Here is an 18,367-nt window from a genome sequence, read left to right as displayed (position 1 = left end):
CTTCTGATGACTCTGATGATTAATAGCTGTATACTGCTTGAAGGGTATCAACAAGCACTGACCTCATGTGGATTATTTTAAAAGAGGGTGGTGAAACACTGCGCACTATATGTGTATCCATTGGGAGATAATCTCTCAAAACCACATCATCTCACAAAGTTAGTTGCATTTTCACTTTGATGTGGTGTAACTTAATTCAGAGCAGCGGCTGATTCCAGATCAGCATTGATATTGTGTTTTTGTTTTGCTTTTTAATGGCTACATTTCACAAACAATTTAAACTTTACTGTCTAACATAGCATAAATTGTAAATTGCAAGACAATAGAATATGGGCTGAAATTCAAAGGAGGATGTTGGTATAGGTTTTAAAACTGGTAACTAACAACAGCTGCCTCTGTTGTACTGTGCTGTGTGGGCATCTCAGCTCCTTACAAGGTGTCTTTTCAGGATTAGGTTTGGCCGGGTGACGGCATGTTGGCATTAGGTTACCACTCTGGCTGCTGCACTATTTGCCTGTGCATTATGCTACTCAGCATGTTACATAATCTTGTGTCTTCTTGAGCTGTTTTTCCCCCACTTGATGCAAATACTTCCTCATTTCCATCGTCTCTTGAGTGACCACTCTGTTGTGTAAACTTTGCAAGAACCTACGACAGAACAAACCCGGGACAATTACAGACAGAGCAACAGGGATTCAGTAACCAGAAAATACATCTAGGGCTAATGATCTGTTTTATACATAAGTGTGCGTTAGTCCCAGCTCATGATATTCTTGTGATTTGTTGTATTAATTTCTCTTATCTTGAATTGAGGTCTCTGAGCTGGCATTAGTTGCTGTTGCTCTGGAATAAATTTTCTTGTGAAAACACGTTTGGACAAAATGCAACATTACTAGTAAAAATAAACATTTCTTTTTGAACGTAACCTTAAAGATTCATCAAAGAAAATTTCTGACTATGACTTCAGGTGTTCCAAGGTTATTGGTTTAAACCTGTTTGCTGCTACATGCCAGCACAGGCATCTGAATGAAGAGAGTCTGTTAGATAGTCATCAGTGTCCCAGGGGATTATAATCTCCTGGGTATCAGGGGTGGGGGTGTTCAGGGTGATACAGGGTATAATCCACATTTAGCCAATTAAAGCCTCAGTGGGGACTTCCTGGTCTCAGAGGCACCGTAGCAGATGGACAGGCTAATCAACAGGAGCAACGGCACGTGCTGCCAAGACCCATCTGGACATGCCCCCACTCCCCAGGTCTCTGGGGGGTATGAAAAGTAAAGGGGGCAACAATGATGAGCACGCGTCTGAAGAATACAGGAGGGGCGGGGTCGAGTTAAACGTCACGGCCTATTAACTTGCATCCAACAGGGTTATGGCACGCTTTCAGAGTGTGTCAGACGCGTGCACGCTGGGGGAGTGCAGGGCGTGGGGGTTAAAGCACTATCACTTGCAGTGACAGATGGCGCCTTCTCACAGTTTTCCCTGTGAAGTTCTCCCGAGAGATTAGATCATATTAGCGTCATTATTAGCAACAGGGTATTATGTCTTTATGGGTTGATTAAAGATGGCAGGAAGCAGAGGGAAGGGGGTTCTATTGTGCTGTATACATCTGTCACAGTCAACAGTCGGTGTGCAAGAATTTAATGATTGCTCAGCACAGCAGGAGTTTGAGCTGCAGGCCAATGCAGGCAGGGAAGCCAACTCAATGTCACATTCATTTATTTGATTTATTCATAAACTCATTTATTTGTTTTCAATGTGTGAATAAAAACAATTCAATTATGTTTATGTTTTAATAAAATAAAATCTGATAAATGAAATGCAAAAATAACACTAATTAAAAAAAGCAAAAAATAAAGATTTGTTATTTTAATTAATTATCAACATTAAAGTGTTTTTAAAGTGAACTGCATGGTGCACCTGTCTCATTCCTGTTAGCAGTGACCAGACAGGGGACAACGGATAAATACATTTAATATGGTTGCTAAGAGAGTCCAGCAGGGGTTACTACAACAAGTGAATGGTTTAAAACATGACGGACTAATTCTGCCCCCGTCCCTCCCTCTTTCAAGGGCTCTGTGTTATTGGAGGAGCCAAACGACAGTCCCGCCCACAGCTCTGAGAATGGCACCATGGAGGAATCGGTCCCGCCCCCGCCTCCACCACCTCCACCGCCTCTTCCCCCAAGCAACCCAACGCCAACCCCCCCTCCACCTCCTCCACTGCCCCCAGAGATGCCAACCACCCACAATAACGCCAGTTCCACCTTCACCAACCAGCGACGCCCATCCTCCTCATCAGGAAGTGAGTGTTCCTAAAAAATGTCCCCTCCATCCTTTCAATTTTTTGTTTCCCTTTATTTCCTACTTGTTTTCTAAGACTCAACATATATTCACAGTCTTTAACAAAGAAGACAACACATTTATTCATAGTCTTTTGAATGAACATTGCACAACTATTCATAAAAGGATCATGTGCACATGTAAATCTCATTGGGTACAGATGAGTTGAGTCTGACCCTTGCATCCTAAATAACAGATTATAAATTAATGATGTTGGGTTTAGATTACCTTGACAACTGGTTTAGTATTCATCCATTTCCTTAAGTGCCCCGCTGTCCTGGATGCTGCTGTCTGATAGTGAACAAGCCTGTTTTAGATACAGGGAAATTTTAACTGTGAAATGTTGTGTTTTTGTTAAGTGTTTAAAATTAAATGGGAATCAGGGGTGGGGGTGTTCAGGGTGATACAGAGTATAAACCACATTTAGCCAATTGAAGCCTCCTAAAATTAAATGTAAAGGAGCCCATGAATCTTGAAAAAGTGCAAGGCTGAAGAATTATGGGGTGAAATGCAGCAGTTTGACCAAAATACACAAATTGATTCAAGATTCAAAAGGTTTGTTAACATTTGTTGAACATCTTTAGTGGGCTGCATGTCATAAAATCAGTAATCCCTGCTCAAATTAATTTCAATTCACCATTTCTCACCGACATACCACAAAAGACTTTACAGAAAGACATTCTGCCCTTTTCTAATGAATCGATAATCAAGCAATAGCAAAAACAATAAATTATATAATGAACAAAGGCCGATTTAGCACATAGGTATGAAGGACCCATAAGAAATCTACATAACTTTGTCCAGTCAACCTCAAATAAATAAACCATCAAAAACATCGGGTCTGTGTAACTGGTGCTCAGACGTCAATCAACAGTATCATGCTGATAATTGACTGTGACACAAGCTAAAAAAAGGGCTGAGTAATAACTCAATAATTATTGCAATAAAATCTTAATCAATAACAATATAAAAAAGTCCAGTATATATTGATATAATGCTTATGCACTGTGCAGTGAGGAGATAATACATCATTGATGTACCTCGTATTTATAAAATGTTCAGCTGTTTGTCAAGTGTTTGTCTTTTGTGAGTCTAATCTTTTTTTCCCCATTATCCCTTTAATATACGTCTCTTCTACCTACATGTTCCCTCTTTCACCTGCTCCATTTCCACTTGTTTCTCTCCCAATTTTTTTGGTTTGTTTGATTTCTTTTTTTGCATGCCATGGTTTTTCCTCACTGCTGCTTCGTCAAGGTGGGGATATTTCCGCCTCTCAAGCAGAGGGAGTGGCACTAAGACAGATGAAGAGTAAGTACAGATTGCCAAGCAGTCTTTCAACTAAATCAGTTCATTCAGTTTCAGCTTATACATCACATTTAACAACAGGCCTCCACACATTCCTCAGATGATTATAAGACCTTAGAAGTATTTGGTCTGTGTCGTTGACCTATTTCAAACAGCAGTGAATCAACTTGTGTATGCAGCTTTTTACAGCAACAAGTTGTTCTAAAAAAAAAGATTTTACTGGAAGTAGTGGGTTTTCATTTCCAATAGGACAAAAAGCCCATTGTTCAAAAGAAATAGAAGCGTGTAGATAGCCTGACATACAACATGGCTCAGCAGACAAAAGAACAACACCTACAGGAAGAAGCTAAATCACCATTAATTCAACAAGTGAACACCACAATTACCTTCAACAACAACCCATCTGATTCATCTGGACTGTGGCAACAATTAATCACGTTCCAACTACAACTTATAATGTTCTGTTTATTTTCCTAAATTTTTGCCAATATGAAAAACAGCCATCACAGAAGGAATTATTTCCATTGGACAAGATAAAATATTTACAGTAGGAAATATTTTGTCTATTTGTTTCCTTAAAAGAAGGTTTTAAATATTTATTATCACCAGGGTCAAGTATTTCAATTCACATCACATTAATTGAGCTGTAAATCATTAATTTAAGCATCTTGTTACACTTTGTTTGCTAAATATCCCTTTGTGCCATTTATTTATGTTCCACCTGCTGCCTAATGGCTGGACAGCAATAAAACACTTAAAGAGCAGTGTATGTTCAGTAACGGCATGATTTGTGCTGCACCGTTAATCCGGTAATAAACAGGCAGTTAGGTGGTCATAAAATTAAAAACAATCGACACATCCAAGTGCTCAAGAAGAAGCTCAGATAGTGAGACAACAGCAACACAACAGGTGGCAGAGAGAAAACGCTCTTCGTGAATAGTTCAAAGCTCTATTGTTTTCCATTGATAAGAGAGACGAGGATTGCAGTTTTTATATTGTACAGGATGCATCTTTATGTTTAGCACTAAAGAGCAGCGAGTGCTCTCTAATTATATGATTAGTTCTGTAGCATTAACAAGGTAATAAACAGGCATTTAGGTGGTTGTAAAATGAAATGAAACCAACACATCCCAGAGCCCAAGATGAGTTTACAGCTCAGATGCTGATTGAGAGGAAGGCAACACACCAGGTGGCAGATTTAAAATGCTGCAAGATTGTAATGGTTAGAGGTCCACTATTGTTTGCACTGATTAACAGGATAGAGTGGATCCTACTTTTTTTACGAGACATTTACAGAACACAACTATATCTGATTGCTTTGCGACCGCACAGCTGTCAACAGATACAGCAGCTCGGCTGCTCTTTTAACCCAGAGCAGAAAACTTTGTGCTGTGATGATGAGAGGCCATTTGTCAAATGTTCTCGACCTGTCAGAGCTCCACCCTCCTCTGCATTCACTGTGACAGACCTGCTCAGTACACACCCCTAGCCCAAACAGAATTTAACTCGCACGCATACACGGCCTTTGACTTAACACATGCATATGGAGGTGTAGTGAAACTGGTGTGAGCTCACCAGCTTGAGTGCAGCATAACCTTCCAGTCTTACACATCTTACTGTGGATACTCAGCCATAAATGGGTGAAGGTAGGCTCTTTATAATGCCAATAGTTTAAGTTGCACGTATTGGATGCAATAAAAGTTTTATAATTCTTTGCTCTCACGCCATTCATCTGTCAATGAAGATTTACTGAACAATATAACTTGCTGACTGAACATTGAAGGAGCTGTCACATGTTGTAAAAGTGTGTCAGGGTTCAACAGTTGTTTCTTTTATCTGCAACCTTTTTACCAGGAAAGGTGTGCGTGTGTACAAGTGTTTAAAGATATAATGGATTGTATAATGTGTAAAGGATGTTGTTGACCAGTCTCTCTCCCTCTCTGTAATTCAGTAAATGTGAGGCGAGACTGTATGCTTGTCATCAGTGCATGTGTGAGTCAGTTGTGTGAGGTTTTTTGTGGATGGGAATGGTCCAGTAGGGTGGACTAACGAGCTGGGGATTGAAGGGTAACTTTGTGTGTGTGTGTGTGTGTGTGTGTGTGTGTGTGTGTGTGTGTGTGTGTGTGTGTGTGTGTGTGTGTGCGTGTGCTTGCAGCTGACAGAATCTGTCCAAGTGTGCGCGTGCGCGTGTGTTAATTCCTGGCCAGCTTGCCATTGGCTCGCTGTCACTTCCAGTTACTGGTGATTCCTTTAGATTTCCCCCAACTGTGATGATGGTTCTTTAATAGAAAGCTGGTCTCTCCTCCCCGAGAGAGAGAGAGAGAAAGAGAAAGAGAGAGAGAGAGAGAGACAGAGAAAGGGAGAGCGCGTGAGAGTGAGGAGGGGTGGCAGGCTAGTGAAGCTCTATGTCCAGCAAGACCCCATTGTGGTCGCCTCAACAGGGAACATTTTTACGAGTGGACTTTATTCCCCAAGTAGAAAATGAGAGATCAATGAGGCATTGAAGAAATTCAATTCATTGGAGGTTTACATTCAAACAGGTGAGGTACTGTCGCTGTTCAATCTTAATGTATTTGAGCCACAATGTGTGAAATTTAAATGTTGTAAAACTACATGTGTAGCAGCTATAATTTTGGTTTATTTGTAAATTACATTAACATTAACATTAATTATGTTTGATTTGGATTTTTTACAGTAGACATACAAGTTAAAAGCTACTTGTATGAATAATGCTAAAATAACAGCTACATTGTTCCATATTTTTATACATTTCAATTGTTTTGCTGTTTGTACGTATTTGAATAGGGTTGTCATGTAATACTATCACCATTTTGAAATGTTGCTCATTGATAGATTCATGTGGCCTCACATAGAAGCACTACTTTGCCTGATTGACATTTCAAATTTCATGAATTATCTGAAAACAAAGTTCCTCTGTGTAGCATTAGAGGTTAGAGTTGAAATCTGTCTTAAGTTGCTCATTCTTCACTATAAGCTGATTAGGATCCATGGAAGCTGAATGTTTAGATTTTTACATTAACCTACTTTTTAAAAAGATGAAAGCTCAGCTGCAGCTTAACTGTGTATATTAAAATAGGGCAAAACTAGACAGAGATTGTGCGCCTCCTCTCTTTGGACTCACTGTAGTGAAATGATTTGGAATTGCTCCTCCCCATCTAATCCTGGCTCAATGCAACTGCAGACTGATGCAATGGTTGCCTGTTGTGCCAAATTCTCACTGGTTTATTTGCAAAGTCAGTAACATCAGTTAAGATGTAAATCCTTCATTTAGACGCCTTTTTTACAATCTATGTATTGCACTTTGTTGACCAAATATCCAATTGTGTCGTTTATGTTCCACCTGCTGCCTAATGGCAGGACAGCAATAAAACACTTAAAGAGCAGACAAACGCAACAAAACAGGTGGTAGAGAGAAAATGAAGTTTCTGCAAATGGTTAGAAGGACAAATATTGGAGCAACTTAAAAAATTCAGTTCAGTTACATCAACTGATAACAGAAAAATTAAATTGAACAAGTCAAACAAATCATAACTTTAATTTAAAAACGTGACAAATTGTGGTATTTTTTCGAAGTTGATGAACAATTTTCTTTTGTCTGTGTACTCTGTTGTTTGTCTTTGAAATATATTGTGAGGTAGCTGGTTGACCATTTGATTAATCCAAAGACGGTTGAAGAGGTTTAAAAGAAAATAACATAATGAAACCAAACAAATCTAAAAAGAAATAAACGCGTCCATGAGACAGTGGCTCAGTACACCACAGTGACCTCCCATGACTGTCCAATCTGCTCCAGGTCAGCATTGTTACCTGCCTGATCGGATGAAATATTTAACACTGAAATGCCACCCAACCCCTCTCTCACTCCCTCTTCTTCAGTGAGTCTCTCTCTCCCTCTCTCTCTCACTCCATTCCTTCTTTCTGTCTACCTGGTTTCACTTTTCTGCTCTGTCCTTTTGTCTGCAGGTACAAAATCTTTCAACATGATGTCCCCCACTGGCGACAACTCGGAGCTGCTGGCAGAGATCAAAGCAGGAAAGAGCCTGAAGCCCACACCTCACAGTAAAGGCTACACCACTGTGTTCTCCAACAGTGGACCCACGGGCAACAATGTAAGTCCACTACTGATGATACATTTATGTAACATTCACTGTAAATTACAAAATGGCCACTTTTAGAAATGTAGGCAAGGTTTTTGCTCTGCCCCCATTTAAATCAAGAAATGCAAACTGAGTTGAAACTAATGCACAAGACACAGAAATGAAGTAAAACAATCGAAGGGGCAACTAGATCTATAGAAATTGTATATATTTATCAAGGTCATCAGATGATCTGCAAAGAAAAACACCACCTGCAATACTTTTTTCAAAATATATTGCATTGTTCCCTCTAAATGGTGCATAACTGTTATGACTGCCATCGTCCCTAAAGGCTGAGGAGTAACTGTCACCTTATGAAGAGTCAACATGGTCAGCATGGTCTCCACAAAATGTAGCATTAACCTTCAGCTCAGTAAAGGATGATTAAAAGATGGATCAGCTCTCTCAGGAAACTGGTTCATGTATCGTGATCTAAAGAAACCTCTACATCATGTGACACATTTAATGTGCCCAGCAATGCTTAGTAATGTATTCTGGCTTGATTTGTCCTAGGATGTAAAGAAGACTGGTTGTTAAAGAAAATAAATCCAGTAATCAGTTGTCTTGTGACCCATGCTCCTCTGTGTATCTTTGTTTTTATTTTCCTCCAGGGTAACGCTACATCTCCACCAGAGACACGCAAATCTAGCCCACCAGCCAAACCATCATCTCCACCACTATCCAATACGCCTGTCACCTCCCCACCCACCACCCCAAGTCCCAGCCCTAGTCCTACAGGCTCTGGATCTGGCAGAACCATATCGACCTCTGTGAGCTACGAGCAACTGCCCTCTAACTCTGTGATCAATGGGAACAGTGGCGGTGGTGGTGGCACTGCAGGAGCAGAGTCGGGACGGAAGACCAGCCTTGCTGACGTGGAGGCGCTAGTGCCTACTCATGATGAACAGGGAAAAGCAATACCTGAATGGAAGAGGCAGGTGATGGTGCGGAAGCTTCAGGTCAAGATGCAAGAGGAGGACGAGCACAAGCGCAAGGTAGGCATAGAGCTGCAAGGCTTCACTAAGGTCCAGATGTTTTGTTGTGTCTTAGCTATCCCCATTTGTGGTCCTGTAGATTTTAAATGCATTGTAATCTTGATGGCTTCAGTTAGTTTCAAATAATTACCACCACAAAGGGGATAACAGGCATTTGAATTTGAGTGTGGTCTTTTGTGGTTTTGAACAACAAGGTTGTATTAATATGTTTTTAATATATTCATGCATGACGTATGTTTATTTGACTTGTTAGTCAGTCGGTTATTTGAGGGTGAAGTCAAAAAGCTTAAATGTTCATTTGGTACCAATGCATGACAGCTGAGGGAGATTGTTGAATTATGGCTTTTTGAGCATTTTTGCAGGTAATAGCCACCACCTTCCTTATTCTCATCATCAAAACAAATTGCCAGAGCCTAAGCTGCCCATGGTTTCAGTCAAATACTGAAATGTCGTTCTAATTTTGATAATCTGGCATCTCCCAATTTCTTTTAACTTTTTTTTGCATGTTTACTTTTGATATTTATTGAACAGATGTTTGGATTGCAGTGAACTGAATACTTGGCTACAGTGCCCATCACATCATTAACACACTTGGCGTACGGACACAGTGTGGGCTGGTGTTTGATGGGAGTTTTGCGGCTTCAAGTTGTTACATGCCGATTCAGTGGTGTGATGCCGGACCCATTCACACTACAGGTCAACCAGTAATAATAACAATACAGAAAGAATAATGAGAATTTTACTAACTACATTTGTAGTAAAATACTGAATTTATAATGAACATTATTTGTATAAACTTTTTGGAAAGCAGATCATGACCTTGGTAATTCTTCACCAGGTCTATTATTCAGAAAAACATTTTGTTGCATTGACCTCTCTCGGTTGACAGTTTCAACTCTTGCACCTTTAGCGACAGTATTTTCCTGTCACTGTTGGGTGTGGACTGAAGTGTGTCTGTCAGCTGCACTTGTGCCAGTACCCGACAGTGATGTCACACTGCAGTGTTACATCGTGTTTGGGTTGCAGACTGAACATGCAGCAAGATGAAATTTTCACCTGCTTGATATCAGTAGAAACAAAATTCTCAGTGTGTTCAAAGTCACTCTTTAAACATCAAAAACTGACAAGAAAAGAAAGAAAATTAGGAGAAAACTAGATGATTAAGCAAAAAAAGATGTTAGAATGTCTCAGTGTCAAATGCCTAAACATACATAATGTAATCTTGTAACTTACAGCAAAATTCTACATATCACTATTGATATATTTTAAATATAATTTCAAATATTAGCTTTTAATGTTCTTTCACTCAAAATAAATGTAAAAAGATTTATGCTTTTTAATGAGGCAGTGCCATTGCACCACTAAATCCATGTAAAACCTGTGTGTGAGGTTGGACTTGCACTGAATCATGTATTCACACCAGGAAGTTAGAGCTGAAGAAACCTTCCCTCCTTCCCCTGTTTCTTGTCTTCTGGTCTCCTTCGACCTCTGATTTAGTTTGCGGCAAGTGGACACTACCAGCCTCAGGAATGGCACTACTCCCCCACCCACAATGCCATTTTGGGCCCATTTGGGGAACTGATGACAGAGGCTGACCTTAATCGTATTGAGAAGCAAATTGAGAACCTCCAGGTCATGCACAAGGTGTCAGAAGTCGAGAGGGAGCTGGAAGAATTAGAGCATGAGCTGCACCAGCTCCTACCAGTTTCTGCTGCCCTCCATCAAGGGCACTTCTCAGTTAATCCAAAGCAGGTGCATGGCCAGGCTGAAGATCTTCCAGCCTGGTGCAGTAAGATTTCCACACTACTCAAGAGTATGGCCATTCTTCTCGCCACACTGGGGGGAAAAGAGATAGATATCTTGGATCTTGTATGCCCAGTATATTCTCAGGAAGAGGCAAGGAGTGTGAGCACAGGTCAGTCTGAAACAGCAGGATCAGCTGGTACTGGATTTATTGGACGGTCTCAGTCCTTCTCCACGAGAGAGGATGTGGAGAATGAGATAAAGCAGTGTGGGGTTTCAGTGAAGAACCTCAAGGCCAATTATGAAATTCAGAATCAGTCACAGTCTTTAGACAACAAAGCAAATAGGGTTTACAAACGTAAGAGATCCCTCCCTTTGGTAAGTGAGTCTAATCATGTTCCAGAGACAATTCAGGAAGCTGTCCCTTGTTCTTCTGCTACAGTCCTTGAATCTAATAGCAATGGACATTTACCCTCAGTGGAGGAATCAGTTTTACCAATGGTTGAAGAACCCGTTATCATTGCATCTCATGCCCCAAAGACATATGCCCCTCATGAGATAATGGCTCCAACTAACATTGAACAGTTCAATCAGGTTCTGTCTGCAGACCCTATTTTAAATAATGGCCAACTAACAAGAAGCTTAGAGGTGCAGACAGATCTAAGCTATGTCCAGGAATGCATTGAAATGAGGAAAGAGAGGATCGTATTCTTGTTCCTTGAACACTGGCGAAAGTACACAATCTCTGAGTCTTATCGGACTAAATATGGAAGCAGGAGAGGAAATCATTTAGATGTGGACTGGGAGGACTACAACCAATTCAGTGAACAGATTGGTACGGAGATAGAGAGTGAAGATGACAAGCTCCTCCTTTTCATGAAGTCAAAGCAGGTAGTAGGGAATCTGATCGGCCACTGGAGGACAATCATGAGTCAAGTGCCCACACGCCAGATCCGCAGACTGAGTCGTGCCCAGATGATCTACTGGCCAGAGCACTTCTTGCCGCACATCAATGGGTCACCTGTGAGTTATGAAAGTCTAACCCTCGACCTTTTCATGCTGGGATACTTCCAGTTGCTGGAGATGAACATGTCTCGCAGTGAGCGGAAATTCCGCCACCTTTTGTGCTATGAGATGTTTGACCGTCTTGGTAGCCAGAAATGGGAGTTCATAAGGCAGTTTCACAAGGAGGTCATGGAAGAAATTGAGAGAGGGAAACGAGACTGGCCCGACGGCTTTGAAGACATAAAGTTGAAGTATTTTGGAGACTGTGATGAGGGGGGAGGTGTAATGACAGCTTCACTACATTGTATGTCTCCTGAAATGCCCATGGCAACCCAGGAATCACTTCCTCCCCCACCTTCACATCCTCCACCTCCTCCGCCACCAACCCATGCTGCACCTCTGCTTCCAAACACACAGTCTACTCCACCTGTGCTGCCTTCCCCACACAACCCATCAGATGGGTTACCCTCATCACCTGCTGGAACCCATGATGGTGTATCTAATAATGGCCAGTGTGTAGAGCAGAGAACCCTGAGAAACTCAATGGAGGACAATGCTCAGGGGGATGTGAAATCCATTGAGCAGAGGTCATCAAGTGAGACGGTGGTTTCTAATGGAAATAGTTCACTCAAGGATCATATACAGAGCTCGACAACTGAAACTCTACAACAAGCTGACACAACAGCAAAAGCTGAGACAACACAGCACACAACAGAAAGCTCAGGACTAAATCCAGTGAAAGATATTCCACCTGTTACTGTTAAAATCCTAGAGGAACCTCATGTTGATAAACCTCCACCAAGAGATGAAAGTAATGGAGACTCAATTAAACTTATCTACGAGCTAAAAGAGTTTAGCAATGAAGAGATCATCAGATACATTGACCGAAGCTTTGCTTTTTGGAAAGAAAAGGAAGCAGAGCTTTTTGATATTTAACATCTATGGATTTGGGCTTGACTAAAAGCCCAGTTCACCTGTACAACCAAAGAGAGAAGAACAGGACCAGGAAAATCTGCACGGTGGAGTATGCTGAGGGAGGAAACTAAGCTGGTGTATTCGCGTTTAGACAACATAAGGGACTTAACTACAGAGAAGCAAAGAGCATCCACTTAGCTGTGCTGACTTTTTGATTTGCATTTGCCCTAAGTGGATGAAAAGATAGAGTGTGTATTGCCATGGTACACTGCCTATGGGAAAGCAAGTTTTTAAAGCTGAAGATTTGCCATTGCAAATGCCAAGTGCATTGTTTATCATTATTATTTTGATTTTCTGTTGAATGAAGGACATAACTTGGCTTGAATTATTGACATTGCATTTCATGTTGACATCACCACCTCAGAAGACAAGCAATCACTTCACAATTCAACTCAGAGCTTCTACAGCTGCTAGAGATGAAATGGTGATGGTTTAATGAAGTGGTATAATTCAGTACACTTTGTTGCTTGACTCAAATGCAATGAATCTAGGTCTTCAGTTGCTTAGGATTTTAAGGTTACTTAGTGGGTCCCTTAACACAATGAGTGCCTTTCAGTATACATTGCAAAGATTAGCACTGTGGTAAATGAAAGGTCCTTTGTGACTTTTGTTGACCATTTTAGTGACCATGTATTAGTACTTCAGAACTTGAAATTTACAAATTTATATCAAATGGAATAATTAATCTTACAAATTTATTATGTGAATTAAACATCAATTTAAGAGTTTGTAGTTATTTCATTCCATAATTTTGTTACTTCAATTGTTGTGATCTTAATTTAATTTGTGGTCTTTTATTATTTGATTTCTATATTGCTATTAGAAATAAAGTTTGTGATTATAGGATTTCAGTAGTTATTTCCTTTACATTTCTACACTAACTGTTGGAGGTTACTCTAGTGATAAACATTGAATTTACCTGACTGACTGTAAATCCAAATTAATATGTGTTGTAACATGTTGTTTCTATCTTGGAGAGAATCCAAACAATCACCTCTTGTACCAGTAAATGGGCCACTTTCAAACACCAAGCTCTTTTATGTGTAATCCTCCACTGCGACATTCGTAGCCGTCAAGAACCACACTATTCTCATAGTGCGGCCTCTGCAGCATCAAGATTACCTTCAAATAACCCTCTTAGCACCACCCGCTGTCATGCTATCCGTGGCTTACAGGAGCTATAAGGAGGTTACAGAGAACCTTGATCAACTCACAGCCCAGAAAGGAAGGGAGTCAGCTGGTAAAACTAAAGGTATATTTATAGATTTGCATTTATGTAAAGCATTTGATGAATGGAACCAGCACACCAAAAAGTGTGGGGTGACAATGGAATTATACAGTCTAGGTTATGTGTAGTCAAGGTACAAAGTCCATGTAATTAGGAGGATTAGCAAAAGAACAACAAAAAAAAATTCAAATTGTCCATTAATTCAAGAGAAACTGCGATTCCTGATATAACTATACTGTTATTTGAATTCTCTGTCCACTTCAACAGTTGTCCAGACCATACAGTGTTAGGCCTATTTGCATTGTGTCCTTTATACAGTTTTCTAACTAGTACAAAATAGATACTACCCTGCTGTTAATAGTTACTTAGATGTATCCGAAGGTATGAAACAGATATTCTAATTTGACATCTTTCAGATTAAAAAAGTGACCCAACATACAAGTAACTTATAGTTTCCACTAAGGTATTCTTCTGACATTTAGTAGCATTATCACTACATAAATACCCAGCACATAACAACTCATATTTTTTAAATAATAAAGCATCTGTCTAACCAGAAATTTCATCATGTGAGCCTGATAATTCCGGAAAAGTTAACAGGCACAATCATTGGTCATACAAGTTTCAACTGATACATCAGGAAGTTTGAGAAGCTCCCCTGAGTTATCTATTATTGGTTGTAATGGATGCTTGCCGGGCTAATGCAAAGCACTGGCTACCTGGCTCAGATGGATACACTCCTGGCAATACATTTCAGTAGAGATTCAGCTATCACTGTCGTTATTTGTAAACTGGCGTGGCCCTGCAACTCTTGATAACTACTGCAGAAAATGAACTTCACTTTTACCTTTACTTGTTAGTTGTTCTAGTGTTTATTGGAAACAAGTTTAAATTTGAAAGCTTTCCGACAGCAGTGATATCTTTCAGAAATAAAAGTCTCCAATCTTTTAACTTATGTAAGGTCACAGGTTTGATTCTTATCAAGTGCATTCACTAATGCTGTTCCTTAGGGGATATGTCAGAGTTCAATAATATCTTTTTCCAAAATTAGACTAAAGTATGGTGAATCTATAGCGTCACTAAATCATTGCAAAAAAGGAACAATATTGTTGCTATTGTTGCCCTACATAACCCATTTAAAAGGTAAAACCAAGGGACTGTTGACTATTTTCACATCATCGAAGAATAAATAGCTAATTAGAATTTGGGATTTTTTTTTTTTTTTTTTAGCTTTTTTTTTTCTTGCTCTGTAATTCCCAGGGGAATCATTAAACATTCACTGTGTAGATAATCTTACCTGGATTTGGGTCTGCCAGGGCAAGTGAAATGCTTCAGTTAAAGGAATGCAGAAAGGATAATGTATCTTCTCAGGTGAAGATGAGATATCCAAGATGGCTGCCCTCTGGCTGCTGCACCTCCAATTACAGGCTGAAAGAGAGTAAAGGATCCAGTTACTGTGTGAGTGCACAGTCTGAGAGAACGTCCTGTAAAACAAAGTCCTGTCTATTGAAAAGGCTTTATTTTAACTCAAAGACACAGGAGACGAGTACCTGCCTATTGTGAGTTGTTTGCTGTTGTAAGTACTCATGTGAGTTTACTCAGTATACTACGTGTATTTTCAGCATTTAGTCCTATAGGTCTTCCATAAAGGCTGTTTGACAAAAACTTGACATTTGAGAACGAATGTGTTGGTTGAACTAATAGGTGGACTAACATTTCATTACTTTTCTCTGTAAGCAGATGTTTACCACCTTCTCCAACATTTACAGAGATCTTATGTGATGTGGAAACACCTCAATCCCACCTGTGATTCATTACCTTAACCAAAGGGGTTGGGTTGTTTGTCTGCGTTTGTTTGACTGTCAGTTAGTTTGCAGGATTACGCAAAAAACGTCCGTACGGATCAGGATCAGGGGGTGGATCCAGGATTTTCTCTTCCTCTTTCTTTAACATTGAGTTAACTGATATTTATGAGTGTTTACAATTTGGTGCATATCCAAAACAAAATCTGGAAATGGAGAATTTAATGTGTTTAATGTTGTGCTGGGCAATTAACCGAAAATCTATCGAAAACAACATTTATAACCTCTAAATGATGTAATCTCATGTCGCTTATTTGGTTAATACCTTCCCCAGTGCTCACATTCACGATTTGTTGGGTTTCCACGACCTTCCTTCATGTCCTCCCTCCTCACTCTCCCACTGATCTGCCCTCACTTTACAAGTTAACAATAAACACCAGCACTAATCTAATTAGGACGTTATTAGGACACGTACAGTACTGAAGTTTCCTTTGTGTTTGTTTGATTCGCTCTAGAGTTTATGAGACATGTATTTAAAAACACAGAAAAAAGGTCCAACATTTTGCGCAGACACAGTTCACCTGCTGCCCACAAAATGAGACCTAACATGACGCGCTGATCACGATCCTGTGGGGGGTAGGGTGCCATAAAATAATTGTCATTTATCGTAACTGAGGTAAAAGTTTGAAATAATCATGATACTCATTTGAAGTCATATCACCCAGCCTGTATTTGCTCCACTGAGTGCTTTCTATTTTATAAAGTAATACAGAAACCTAAAGATTCCAATTAACTCCAGTTTCAGTGAGAAGGTTTATTGAGTCAGTGAGAAGGTTTATTGAGTCACAAAAAATAAATAAAACACACCATCAAAAACTGAAATGAGAACTTTCAAACATGTGCAGGTTATTGCAGCAAATATCAGTTTCAAAAGATTTTTTTTTTGTTAGCATACAAATTTCGATTAAAACTAGTGATTGACTGATGTGACTACAGTGTTTCCCCTCGGATTGTGTTTTGCAGTGGTAGTGGGTCTTAGGGGAACACTAGACTATATAACATTATTCTGCCAACCATCGGATGTTCCACAACAACACAGACTGTATTTTAGGAGGGTTACTGTGTTGTTTCTTACCCACACCATCTATAAATGAGCATTCTTATTTGACAGACAGGTAACATTTTCAGGTAACATTTCTCTTCAGTATTTGTTGGAGGCTTATCTCTTCACTATGGGGGATATGGTCATGTAAAGCAGGATAATAGGGCTGCTGTTACTATTACGATCCTTTACCAACTGGTGTGGGCCCCTATCTGTCTCTCCCCTCTGTCCGTCTACAGGCAGAGGAGGAGGCAGCACGCCTGGCCTCGATGCCAGCCTGGAGGAGAGACATGATGAAGAAGAAATTGGACGAAGAGAAGTGAGTAACAAAGCTGTGTTGTGCTGTTTAATCTCTACTTGTACCATATTTTTTGGGTCATTGGGGGAAGATTAAGTTTGTATATGTTAGTGACAAGTTTTTTAATTTTGAACACACACACACACACACACACACACACACACACACACACACACACACACACACACACACACACACACACACACACACACACAAAATCCCAGAGGAAATATTTGAATACTAACCTAATACAATGCAAATCTAAAAGCTCATCTAAATAATAACCATCTCATCCTGTTTACCGACCTGGTAACATATATCTTGTGCATATGTTTAAAATGTTCAGAGCCAGATACTTCAATATTTTAATATCTTTAATCCTAATTCAATTGTCAGACTGAATACTCTTTAAGTACAAACAACATAAAACACATTGCCAACACACCAAACCTCTGGATCCACAGGAAACACTGCATTTGAAACACCTCTCATACTGCAAAAATGCTGTATCCTGCATCTGTTAGTGTGCAAATCTATGTACCGATCCAGTACCACGTCTTTACAGTTTATTAGTTTCACCCAGATGAAACTACAATTTTCTTTTCCTGGAAATCACTGCTCCAAAACAGCAGTTGAGCTGTACTGCCACTTGCAGCAGTGTGGTGTTAAACAGTGCCTGATAAAATGGCAGCAATTTGGAAGTGGAAGTGCACATCAACAGCTATTCAACAGGAGTAATTGTTTTTGAAGGAAGTAATTGTTATGACTGTCAAACTAGATTATAACAGAAGCTGCATTCATTCTCTGTATGTATTTGTTTTTACCCCGAGCCAGACCTTACAACGATAATAGTATTTTATTGCTATATAATTGTGCATCAACACTGTTTTTAACTTGTGGAATAACTTGTTGTTGCAGTGCACGATATTTACTCCTTTTCTTCTTGTGTTTACGTTCTCCTGATGTGACAGGGAACAAAAAAGGTAAGAAAACACGATGCACTACACAAAGAGATGTTTACATGACATCGTAAACATTGTGAACGTGTTTAATGAAAAGATGGGAACTCCTCAGAAAATCATAAATTGATGAATCTCTGAGTGTGAGATAAAGTGTTGATTCCACTGTTAAAACAAACAGGGTTAAGACAGTTTATCTAACATGATGCTGGAGACTGTAACGAAACAGCTCGTTAATTAATGGCCCCAAACTAGATACTAACTAAGTCAGTGTTAAAAAACTATGAGGAAACTTGTCTGTACACAGTCAGAAAAAGTGCAGTGATTTTGTAAGTACAACCTATACTCTACACCACTTCCTTCTCCATGACAGAGCTAACACTGCTAAAGAATGAGGCGCTCGTCACACATAGATTTGCATTATTGTCTTCTTAGAAGTTCCACCTTATTTGTAGA

General features: G+C 39.8%; 2 protein-coding genes across 5 annotated transcripts in view; both read left to right on the top strand.

Moving 5' to 3' along the window:
• Positions 1-18,367, top strand: part of espn (espin) — a 38,381-nt gene that overhangs the window by 17,798 nt on the left and 2,216 nt on the right. For 2 of the 4 annotated variants that reach the window (XM_069527374.1, XM_069527373.1), the window contains exons 9-14: positions 2,073-2,304; positions 3,597-3,650; positions 7,632-7,777; positions 8,416-8,799; positions 16,894-16,973; positions 17,915-17,935. In XM_069527374.1, coding sequence (XP_069383475.1) covers positions 2,073-2,304; positions 3,597-3,650; positions 7,632-7,777; positions 8,416-8,799; positions 16,894-16,973; positions 17,915-17,935 — 917 coding nt within the window. The remainder of the gene's footprint in view (positions 1-2,072; positions 2,305-3,596; positions 3,651-7,631; positions 7,778-8,415; positions 8,800-16,893; positions 16,974-17,914; positions 17,936-18,367) is intronic. The other 2 variants (XM_069527376.1, XM_069527375.1) reach the window with 1 other exon arrangement.
• On the top strand, positions 8,812-13,549 carry LOC138410579 (espin-like protein). Its single transcript, XM_069527379.1, has one exon. The coding sequence runs from the start codon at positions 10,381-10,383 to the stop codon at positions 12,481-12,483; it is 2,103 nt and encodes a 700-aa protein (XP_069383480.1). The 5' UTR covers positions 8,812-10,380; the 3' UTR covers positions 12,484-13,549.

This window comes from Paralichthys olivaceus, chromosome 6, assembly GCF_024713975.1.
Source record: "Paralichthys olivaceus isolate ysfri-2021 chromosome 6, ASM2471397v2, whole genome shotgun sequence".
NCBI classification, from domain to species: domain Eukaryota; kingdom Metazoa; phylum Chordata; class Actinopteri; order Pleuronectiformes; family Paralichthyidae; genus Paralichthys; species Paralichthys olivaceus.
The sequence above is the reverse complement of the archived record's forward strand: the minus strand, read 5'-3'. Positions and strand labels throughout refer to the sequence as shown.

Bases quoted from the DNA above. Each gene is read 5' to 3' on its own strand.
- LOC138410579 (XM_069527379.1), top strand. From the start codon at position 10,381: ATGACAGAGGCTGACCTTAATCGTATTGAGAAGCAAATTGAGAACCTC.